Source organism: Neophocaena asiaeorientalis, unplaced genomic scaffold (genome assembly GCF_003031525.2).
Source record: "Neophocaena asiaeorientalis asiaeorientalis breed wild unplaced genomic scaffold, Neophocaena_asiaeorientalis_V1.1 scaffold30, whole genome shotgun sequence".
NCBI lineage: Eukaryota > Metazoa > Chordata > Mammalia > Artiodactyla > Phocoenidae > Neophocaena > Neophocaena asiaeorientalis.
This window is the reverse complement of record NW_020174923.1, coordinates 2,445,454-2,456,413: the sequence shown is the minus strand read 5'-3', so window position 1 is coordinate 2,456,413 and position 10,960 is coordinate 2,445,454. Positions and strand designations below refer to the sequence as shown.

Below are 10,960 nucleotides of genomic sequence, written 5' to 3'. Positions count from 1 at the left end.
CCCCCCACACAAAAAAAAAAAAAAAAAAAAAAAAAAAAAAAATTGTAAAAACCTAATCAATGAAAGGCAAGCAGCAACAATAATGAGACACAAAAGTGAAGTCGTACAGAGGACTGAGTAACCAAGAGTTGCGTTTTCAGGGTCACGAACTGTAGACAGAACAAAAAAAACCCATACAAACTGTGTGCTGAGACACCCTGAGACTCCACAGAAAACTCCTAGGGACACAAGATATCATAACTTTTCAAGGGAACCACAGCGGCATCTGTAGGACATCCTGCAAACTACTACAATTAAGTTGTGTAGACCTAGTATGGGAGGATGTGCACAGATTATATGCAAATATTATACCATTTTATAAAACGGACTTGAGCATCCATGGATTTTGGTACCCATGGGGTGTCCTGGAACCAGTCCCCCAAGGGTACCAGGGACAACTGTGTAAGTCCTCCAACTTTGCTCTTTTACTTCAGAACTGTTTGAGCTATTATAGATCTTTTGTGCTTCTATATAAATTTTAGAATCAACTTGTCAATTTATATATTTTTCAAACCTGCTGGAATTTTTATTGAGAGTGCATTGATTCTATAAATCAATTTGGAAAGAACTGATATGAAAACAATATCTTCCAACGCAGGAACACAATATCTCGTTCCATTTATTCAGGTCTCCTTCACTTCTCTCTGAAACATTGTATACTTTTCACTGTTCAGGTGTTGTGTCTATTTTGCTAAATCTGTCCCTAAGCATTTTGAGGTTTTTGATGCTCCTGTAAATGGTACTGTTTATTGTCATTTCAATTACCGACTTCTCCTTGCTAGTTTAATGAACTGTTTTAACATGAAGAAAAAAAAAAGTTTTGTGGACCTAACGACTTAATAAATGGAACTATTAAGTATTTCTTTTGGCCTGGGGCACCGTGGAAGAAGTTACTAAGACAATCAATGGCACCCTGAACAGAGGATGTTTGGGAATCTCTGGCATATACATTTTTGGGTTAGGCTTGGAGGCTATACAAGCACGGTAAAAGACAGACAGTTCTGAGCTGTACACACACATACTCATTTTCCATCTCAGACTGTGTAAGCAAGAGAGAAGCGGCGTATGTAACCAATTTGTTCTGATTACATCAGTGTGACCAAACACAGACACTGGAAGAACGGCCGGTTCTTCCACATCGGGGCTGATAGAAGTAGCCAGCTGGGAAACTGGGGTCTCTCTGATATTTCATCATGACGTACACACATCTGTGTGATTTCCTTCCCCTTAAGTCACCACTGGGGAGGCTCTACACTTACTCCGGGGAGGTTGACTTTGCTTAAAAACGAGCACGTGCTTTTTTGAGAAATCTACATTTGAAATTATCTTCAGAGCCAATGCATGGTCTTCTAAAAAGACATTTAAAAGTTGTCAATGGTGAAACTCCAGCTCTGAGGGCAAATTTGACTTCTAGAAGTTGCCAAGCACAGCTTGGTGCTAAGTCTGATACACAAGGTGGGTAAAACAGAGAGGAAAATACCTGGTAAGGATTTTTGTAAAAACAAACAACTAAGGAATAATTATAAAATGATGACTCTACACGGACACTTATGGGGGAGGAAGTGGATTCTGCAGCCTTTTCTGAAAGAGAGTGGCCGAGATGTTTAGTACCGTTATACACATGAATACTCCTGCGAGTGTTCCCTCCGAAGGGCAGTTGTCCTAAAAGTCGTCCACGTTGCTTTTCTGGCATACCTCTGAAGCCAACAACGTATAGAGAAATGGATATTTTTATCAACATAAAGACAGTATATAATGTGGGTAATTATATCACACCAAATCAAATACATTTGTGGAAAGAAGAGCATGATCTCTTTTATAGAGATACATTGACTTTCTGATACACTGATAATTATAGGCAAGGCTAATATTCAGATGGTCCATGCTGGTAGCACATGAAATATTTTGAGTATCATCCCTGGACAGGGATTTCTTCTCTCTCTCTACACACACACACACACACACACACACACACACACACACACGTATGTATGTATGTACAGGAGACTCCCAACTTACATCAACTTAAATATAGTTTATGCATCTCTATATTTATTTTAAAATTAGTTGTTTAGAACTTATAACACAGTTCTAAAAAAAATCCTAAACTTTAGACTTGTAAGGCTATCAGGCCATTCTACTTTAGTATGTAAGATACCTAATCACCATGTAGAACATCATTTCTATGGGGAAAAGGTATCCCAAATTTCAAATCAGTATTCCATCTGTCTCCTTAGAGGGTAGTAGACCATGCTGTCAACCTTGCTGCACATCAGAATCACAGTAGTGGCCTGTGAAAACTGCCTGCTCCCAGGTCCTACCCTGACCAGTTAAGTGAGACTCTCTGGGGCCTTGGCATTAACAGCATTCACAAGCTCCCAGTGATACCAGTGTGCACCAGGGTTGAGAACCATTGACTAACCCCTCTCCCCGGGTGTACTTGTTTTGGGATTCCAGGCCCCGGCCTCACAGACTGGAGATGGGTACACATGAGACACACAGTTAAGAAAATTTCAAAGTAGAAATCACACTGAACGAGAGGTAAGAGTAATCTGACCCAGACCAGATAGATGTCTTGCTTTACATATTTCACCAAAAACTGTCATGAAATGGCCTCAGATATTTTTCTGCTACTTCCTTTTCTCAGAAGATGAATGAATACAGTTTTGATTTTTTTCTCTGGGTCTCAAAGAGAGAAACTTCCAGATTTAGAAAGAAGGGTAGGAAAGTGAATGGCAATAATAACTGGGATAATACCCTTTTTTCTGGCTGGAGAAAGATGAAGACCGGGGTAGCATCAAAGCAGATGAATTTGATGTTTATCAAACAGGTATGTCTTGGAACTGAAGATGAAGAAGTGTATGGACGAGCCATACCCTCTTTGGGCATGAGCTGGATGCCAAGAACAAGGGAAACATGCAAAGAGAGAAAAAGATAAGATTGCACTTCACAATCTAAAAGGGGAAAAAGCAGGGTATTCAAGGGAGCAGTCTTCTCTCCATATTTGTGAATTTGAGGCAAAGAAAGGAACAGAGTGTGTTCTTTTTTCTTTTAATAAAAATTCTCTGCCCTTGTGCTGCAAGAGTGCGTTTGTATTATTAACACAGTGTTTTCCTGGTGGTTCTCAGTCGTATTTTCCCTGTGGACCACTTCACTCTTTGACCTTTGAGGAACCTCAAGCCCCAGATCAGAGAACCCGTGGGTGTATCTGGCCATGAGAAAGAGCTTTTGTTGCCTCGTCCGCCTGTTAGGAGTCCACCATGGAGCTGGCCTCCCACCGTGGAGCGATCCACTGCTGAAGAAGGACGTGCCTTGAACTCGGCCTGTGGAAATGTGGCCTCTATTTCCAGGAATTCATTCAACCCTTCCCATTATCTTCTCACCTTATCAGAGAACGACTCACTGCCTTTAATTTTCTTCTACTGCAGCCCTTGCATTTATAGTAAGGCTTCTTCATTGAACAGAAAACGAAACCAAAAACAAAGCAAGAGTACAGTAACAACAAAGGCAATCCTTGGGGCTTATACATGGTAGGAGGGGGAGAAGCAGAGGAAGGCACTGATTCTCTGTGTGGTATGACGTATTTCCCCTTAGGACTGACAAACGTCCTCCTTAGATGGTATTTATAGATATTAGACGTTATTTATAAGAGCCATTTGGCAGAATTTGTGACATCAAATACAAACATACACATGCACGCGCACGTGTAGAGGGATAGACAGATGATAGAAAATCACATCACAAATCACATTCCATTAATAGTGTAACACAAATATCAAGAGAACCAAATCTGTGACTCTGAGCTGTGATAAAAGTGATTTTATGTTTTCCAAAATTGGGAAAAGAGTATGACCAGGATACCTTGCCACTTCACCAGAAAATGTGGTTATTCCCCAGGATGGAGCAGAAATTTAGGAACACGGCAGCAGCCACAACAGCTGGGACAGATACTTCACAAGAGCTCCTGGTGGATACTTTTATAATACTCTTAAAGATGCACATTAAATAACTTCTTCTGGACCACAGACACGACTGAACTTAAAAAATGAAAAAGCCTATAAATACTGCCAACCCAATCTTGTCTTTTGTCTCTCCCTCCTTGCATAAAATCGAATCTTTTCAACCAAGCGCTTAAACATAAATATTAAAATAATAAGTGGGACAAACCACAGATCTACTTACAATTTCATCACCACTGTAGCACCTTTTTACCAGGGCCAATGCATTCATTTTGTAAAGAACAAGAGAAGTCTGAAAAGCCTAAGGACTCATATGATACATCATTAAATATTTAATCACCTTTTTTAAGTCCTAAGCCTTTATCATATTTCTTCCATCTAGACAGTTCATTCTATACTATAGATTCCAAGGCCCCCTTTGGAGGGGGAAAAAAAAAAAAGAAATGGGGAGAAAAAAACCTTCTGAGAGGCAGGGTTAAATTATCTCAAAGATGAGTTTCTATTGGCGCTTTAGTGAACTTGCTTCACCCCGTTAAACCCACCAATCCACAGGAGGGTCAACTGATGGAGTCCATTGTTTTTAGTCTCCAAGAATCGATTTTACAAAAGATGCCACGTCTGTCGCTTTGGATTCGTGTAGGGTGAAAAATGGATGTTGCTGGTAGAGAAAAGAAAAATACCTGATATTAATGCCTGTCACTGACAATGCATGAGATTACCAAGTTAACAGATCTGGTTAGTCAACAAATTAAGTACCCCTATCAGGGCTAAACTGGACTCTTCCTACCCCCTCCCAAACCAAGTACACATTTAGTGATGCTAACTTTCTTTTTTTAATTGGAGTATAATTGCTTTACAATGTTGTGTTAGTTTCTGCTGTACAGTGAAGTGAATCAGCTCTATGTATACATATATCCCCTCCCTCTTGGACCTCCCCCCTCCCAATCCCACCCTTCTAGGTCATCACAGAGCACCGAGCTGAGCTCGCTGTGCTCTACAGCAGCTTCCCACTAGCTGTGTATTTTACACATGGTAGTGTATTTATGTCAAACCGAATCTCCCAGTTCATCCCGCCCTCCCCTGTGCAGACTTTTTAAAGATATTGCTTAGCTGCTGCTCCTCCCATTTTGGTATATATTTCCATGACAGTGTATCCACTGCTTTAAAATATACACATGTAACTAGCTATACACATCCATCCCTGGTAAAATACAAGGAATAGCAAAGATGGTCCAAGGCTCCGATTTACAAATAACCCTGTTCCTTACAAAGTAATTTTTAGACAGATACAGTAGTAAAATAATTAGAAATTTCAGAGGCTTATGTACATCTCAGTTCTCAAGAAATGGGTGGCAGAGTGAGAAACCAATTTTTAAAATACCAGGAGAGGTGGTTTGGACTGAGACACTTAACAATGCTACTTTTTAAGCCACATCTACAAGTGATACATATGTCTCTCCATGATGATTTGATCCATTTGGAAAATAATGTAGCCTGCCCAACTCGAGGTATGGGCAGAGAAAACTCAACTTGGAATTTAAAAACTGAAAAGCAAAAACATGGTCTCTATTCATGCAGCTCCGATTAAGTAAACTTCACACCAAGTCTTGTTCTTTGCTGGGGGAATAAGCACGGTCCAATACAGGAAGCCACACGTTTCAAAACAATTCTGAAGGAAAAGAAGCCATTTGCTCTGCAGCAGGGCAGTCCTCCCCAAATTGCTCAATTTTGTTACAGGAAGTGCCTGGCCGTCACACTGGAACCTTACACCTCTAGTTAGTAGACACATCAGCTCATGATCCGTAGTCTCCCAGTGGAAACAGAACCAACCGAACAAACCAAAAAGGACAATTCCTTCAGGTAGAACTACTGCCACGTGCCCCCGAGCTAGGAGGGCCCTCTCCCTGATTGGGGGCATTGTTCTCAAGGACTAGTTGAATAGCTAAATATGAGTATTTTTGCACGCAGACATGCGGATGACTCACTCGGTTTCCCCTGACTGAGGATTTTAGTTTACAACTTTCATGTTGCCTAGCTGTAGGTTTTCTAATTATATTTGTTTTAAACCTGACAGCAGAGGGCTGGATGAGTCAGCCCTGTGGGAAACTGAATGCCCACCCGTGGAAGTTTTAGAAAACAATGCAAATGGGAAAGGAACAAAGAAATAAAGCCCCAAAGAAGGTAGGTGGTCACCATTAAGTAGCATGACTGAAAAAAAAAAAAAAAAGGTTTTCTGCCTTTGCCCATCTGAAGATACAGGTTGGGTGCTGCTCCAGAGTTTCATATCCATGGGATTAACTGAAGCTCTAGGTGCTGGGCCCTTCCTCTTGAGCTCCTTGGATAAATAAATAGAAGCATTACTTTTGATTACTAACCACTTACACAGCACACTTACCAAGTGTTTTACCATCATGCTTATTAGCTTTCCCACATCATCTTGACACTTAGAGATCATTTTATGTCCTTTAAAGCTTTTTACTATCAAAACAGGACACGTCAAGCCTTGGACTGTCTGAGCGACTGCTTTCAGTGCCTGCCAGTCCTGTCCTACCTCTGGTTCTGCTGGTGGTTCTCAGCTCAGTGTACGTAGCCCGGGTCTGTGATTGAATTCAATAACCTGACCCGGAGCCTTAAAAAATAAAAAAATCCTCGGCATCTTTCAGTTTATTCTCAGGCTGGGAGAATGCTGTGAGAGCCAGAGGACAGGGGCAGGGGAAAGCAGGCGGGCATGCGAAAATGGAAAGTGTGGCTCGTCTTCTTGTGCGGGTTTTGAGGCTGTAAAAGGTTGGGAGGGAACCAGTCCATTCTATAAGCAATCAGCTAAGAATAGCAAGGACAGCAACCAGGAGACAGCGAAGGGGCACCATGGAATCATCCCCAGGCGATAGGCCCAGGCTGAGTTTCTCCAAAGAGGGGCCAGGTACAGGAAGGGAGGACTTGAACGTACTGCCGGGAGCATCGCTGCCATCACCAAGAGTCTCCAGATCCCCTGCAGACACCTCATCCCTCAAGACGGTGGTTTTCTCTGTGTTCGGTCATCCCCGTTTAACACTGTGATTCAATCTAGGACTTCCCGGGACATTCAGGGAACATAATCACCTCACTGGGCAGTCACCTGGTTTTCATTTCTCGTGGTTATCGTCTAGGACAGGGGTCAGCACTTGATGGACCAGCGGCCATGTCTGGCTCACTGCCTATTTCTGAAATAAAGTTTTATTGGAACGCAGCCACACCCTTTTGTTTACCTACTGAATATGGCGGCTCTCACACCAAAACAGCAGAGTCAAGTCGTTGTGACAGCCCACAAAGCCTAAAATATTCACTGTCTAATCCTTGACAAAAACCCTGGCTAGTCCCCTACCCCAGAAGAACAATTCCTACCGAGTCATGTCCCCCCATGGACATTTGAGAGAATAAGCAAATGAAATGATCTTAAAGCATGTCCACTTCTCAAGCCAAACAGGGCAAAATATATGGAATTTCTATAAGAGGCACATGTCTGGGTTGGGGCCTTAATTATACTGTTCTTCACCTGGAAAAGAGGAGTTTTTTTTCCTTTCTACCTCTTCACCAACTCCCACAACCTAAACAATAGCCTCTCAGCATGTGTTCTCCCAAAGCTACAAAGAGTTTGGACTCAGATTTTCCATTGAAAAACCTCAATTCCACAGAAAAGCAAGGAGCACTTATAGCCTTAAAAGGCAAGTCCGTTTCCAGGACCACAAAGATGAATGCCATGAAAGGCAGGGAGGGGGGGAGGGGAGACCCACACGATCTTACAACATTAATATGTAGACCATAATAGACCATAGTGTTAGAATAAATTGGAAAAGTAGAATTCAGCATCAGCTACCAATGGATATTAAGCTAGGACTCAGCATTTTTTCTCAAGGGTGTTCCAATGAAACCTCTGATAAGAAGTCACTTGGAAGGGGGAAAAAAATGTCATGCATTTTAAATCACCAGACATATACAGAAAATATTCTTGTATCTAAAAAGACTGACAAACAAGGCAACTTTACAGTAGGAGTACAGGCTCCATAGGACCGCACAGGAATCGCTCTATGCCTATTGCCCTTTATGTGACATTAATTTTAAAATACTCTGGGGGTTGCAGAAGAATACCAGAAAAGAGTAGCCAGGGTTGAAAAGGCCCCTGACTGGCTATTGTAAACATAATCAGAGAGGAAATATTTAACCCAAACAGGCAGTATGCTAAGATTTTTTCAAGCATTACTCATCTCCTTTTCTGCCTCAATTGCGGGTATTAGTTGAATAAAGCTTTGTTGAATGCTGAGTCCCAGGGGCTGCCTTTTTAAAGAGGACAAAGAAGCCCGAGAAGGGTGCCTTGTCTCTTGTCAGACTCTCCCCAGAACTCTTTCACAGTCACACAGTCGATGCATGGTTCAGACTTAAATCCACGCTTAACCAACAGAACTAAAAATCCACGTGATAAGCTGTGACTAGCCAGATATGCTTTCTACTTTCCTGGCAACTTTCGAATATATGTAATAAATACATTGTTGTCAACTCTAGTCCCCATGCTATATATTCTACCCCCAGAACTTATTCATCTTGTAAATAGAAATCTGTATTCTTTAACCACCTTTATCCAGTCCCCCAACCCACCCACCCCTGGCAACCACCAATCTACTCTCTGTTTCTTTAAGTTCAATTTTTTTAAGATTCCACATTTAAGTTAGATCATACAGTATTTGTTTTTTTCTGTCTGACTTATTTCACTTAGAATAATGTCCTCAGGCTTCACCCGTGTTGTCGTAAGTGGCAGGATTTCCTTTTTTAATGCTTGAATAATATTCCATTGTGTGTGTGTGTATATATATATATTTTTTTTCTTTATCTGTTCATCCATCATTGGGCACTTAGATTGTTTCCACGTCTTGGCTGTTACAAATACTGCTGCAGTGAACACGGGGCTGCAGATATCTCTTCAAGATAGTGATTTCATTTCCTTCATTGATCAAAAATCGATCAATCATGTAGCACTTAAGTTTCTCTCATTATTGAACTCCTTTAAATTATGGTTTCCTTCTACTTGTGTTCCTTGGTGACTCCTAATGTCTTTAAAATTTGAAAATATAAATTTCACAGACATAATTTGGTCTATACGATGACAGGTTTTATTATCATGTAAAAAATTGCTAAGACTGGTGACACAGCCCGGTTATACTAAGGATGGGTATAGGGCACACGAAAGCCTCAGCTCTTTTTTTCTTAGTTTGACCGCACTTACCAATGTCTCAGTGAGTCAGCACTTCCAGTACAGCTGTTTGATTATAATTTAGGTGTCAGTCATTTTCCCTGTGCTCGCTATTAGTCTGGACACATGTACACCACTAACAATACTTACCATAAGCTCTGGATACGTTGGCCTCTCTTTGGAATTCTTCTTCAAGCTTAAAGAAAGAAAGAAGATCACATCAAAATCTAGAAACCATCTGTATTCTCACTAGACTAGGATTTCAGAACCTGTAGAAGACTGAACAGAACCACCTTTAAAAATGTACTGAAAACATAAATCTCCCTTCTTGACTTTCCTCTTTAGTCTTACCAGTTACGTTTTAAATCACTCTGGGTGTACCTTAATGGGAAGAATAAGAGTGTGTGCGTGTGTGTGTTTACTTATGACACTTTACCAATGACATAAAAACCAACTTTTATTATATATCAAAATACATGTCTCCTTTCCTTCAAAACAGCATTTAATCCACCCCCACTTGCAAAGAAATTGGCAGGTATTTCTTATATAACATGCATTATCTCCTCACTATCTTCAGTACCTCGTTCTCTTTGCCTCTGGCCCCTTGCATGCATAATTTGCTTTTATCTACTCCCTGCTGAACCTGCTTGAGAGAGAAGCAATACACACAAATGTCTAAGGTCACGCTGCTGGTTTACGACCTCTTGGCTGAGGAAAGAGCACACGCAACCAAGGACTTAGCAGTTATTCTTCCTAGAAATATCAGTACTTGGTGGTCATACACTCCTGTCAGGTGGCTCCCATTCATTCAGCTGTCTGTACACACAGACATCTTAATCACATTTGATACTGGAGGCAATAGTAATAAAACTGCAGTGAAGAGACCAACCCCTCACCCCTGTTCTTGACCCACCCCTTTATCCACCCGCAGCCTTAAAATGGAAAAAAAAAAAAAAAAAGAAGCAGTTTATTTGGAGGTGGAATCCCAGGTTACAGAATGGAGAAAAGAATGATTTTGAAAAGTATGATTCGCAAGGCAACCTACAGACTCCTGTACCCTGGGCCAGAAGATCATACGTGGAAAGGAGGTTTGCCTGGCGTTGAAGGAACCAAAAAGTGACTGGTTATTGGGTGGCTGGGGTTCGTGCTAATGGATCATTTAGAGAAAATGAGACCTAGTATGTGTGACATGAGCTCTGTTCCACCCACAGAGGCTAACAATTGAGGGGAGGGCCAGATACAGAACCAACCAGAGAGTGAAACAGCTGAGATGCTTGGAAAAACTATGGTTTAAAACAACACAAAATGAAAAAAAAAAAAGGAAGCCTTTGAACCAGAACAACTTAAAGCAGCCTACCCGTTGACTCCAGGCAATGCTGTGGGTAGAAGCCAGGGAACCTGAGAGGGCAGAGGTAGATGTGAGGACAGAAGTTTCAACCTGGAACTGAGGGCAGATCTAGGACCCTAGTGACCTCACAGCCCAGACAACCTAAGAGAGGAAGTTTCATCTCAACTGAGGATAAAAATAAGATCGAATTAGAAAGAGGACTTATCGACTGTCACAGCTGGGTTGACATAGGAAGATGTGCGTGAGTGAAATGAATGAGACATTGTAGCTCCCACTGATGACGCCATGTGCACCTATATCCTGAGATTCTAAAAGGCTCTGTTGGTGGTTCTCAACTGCAGGTGGTTTTGCCCTCCAGGGGACTTTCGGCCATGTCTGGAGGCACTTCTGGTT

General features: G+C 41.5%; 1 protein-coding gene across 2 annotated transcripts in view; it reads right to left on the bottom strand.

Annotated features, from left to right (window-relative positions):
- The window catches only part of MAP2K6 (mitogen-activated protein kinase kinase 6), a 131,965-nt gene that overhangs the window by 5,808 nt on the left and 115,197 nt on the right, over positions 1-10,960 (bottom strand). Inside the window, exons 11-12 of one of the 2 annotated variants that reach the window (XM_024761126.1) lie at positions 9,370-9,415; positions 4,541-4,656 (exon numbers count right to left, since the gene is read on the bottom strand). In XM_024761126.1, the coding sequence (XP_024616894.1) occupies positions 4,579-4,656; positions 9,370-9,415 (124 nt within the window). In that variant the 3' untranslated portion in view covers positions 4,541-4,578. Of the gene's footprint in view, positions 1-4,300; positions 4,657-9,369; positions 9,416-10,960 lie in introns of those variants that run through there. The other variant, XM_024761125.1, reaches the window with a different exon arrangement.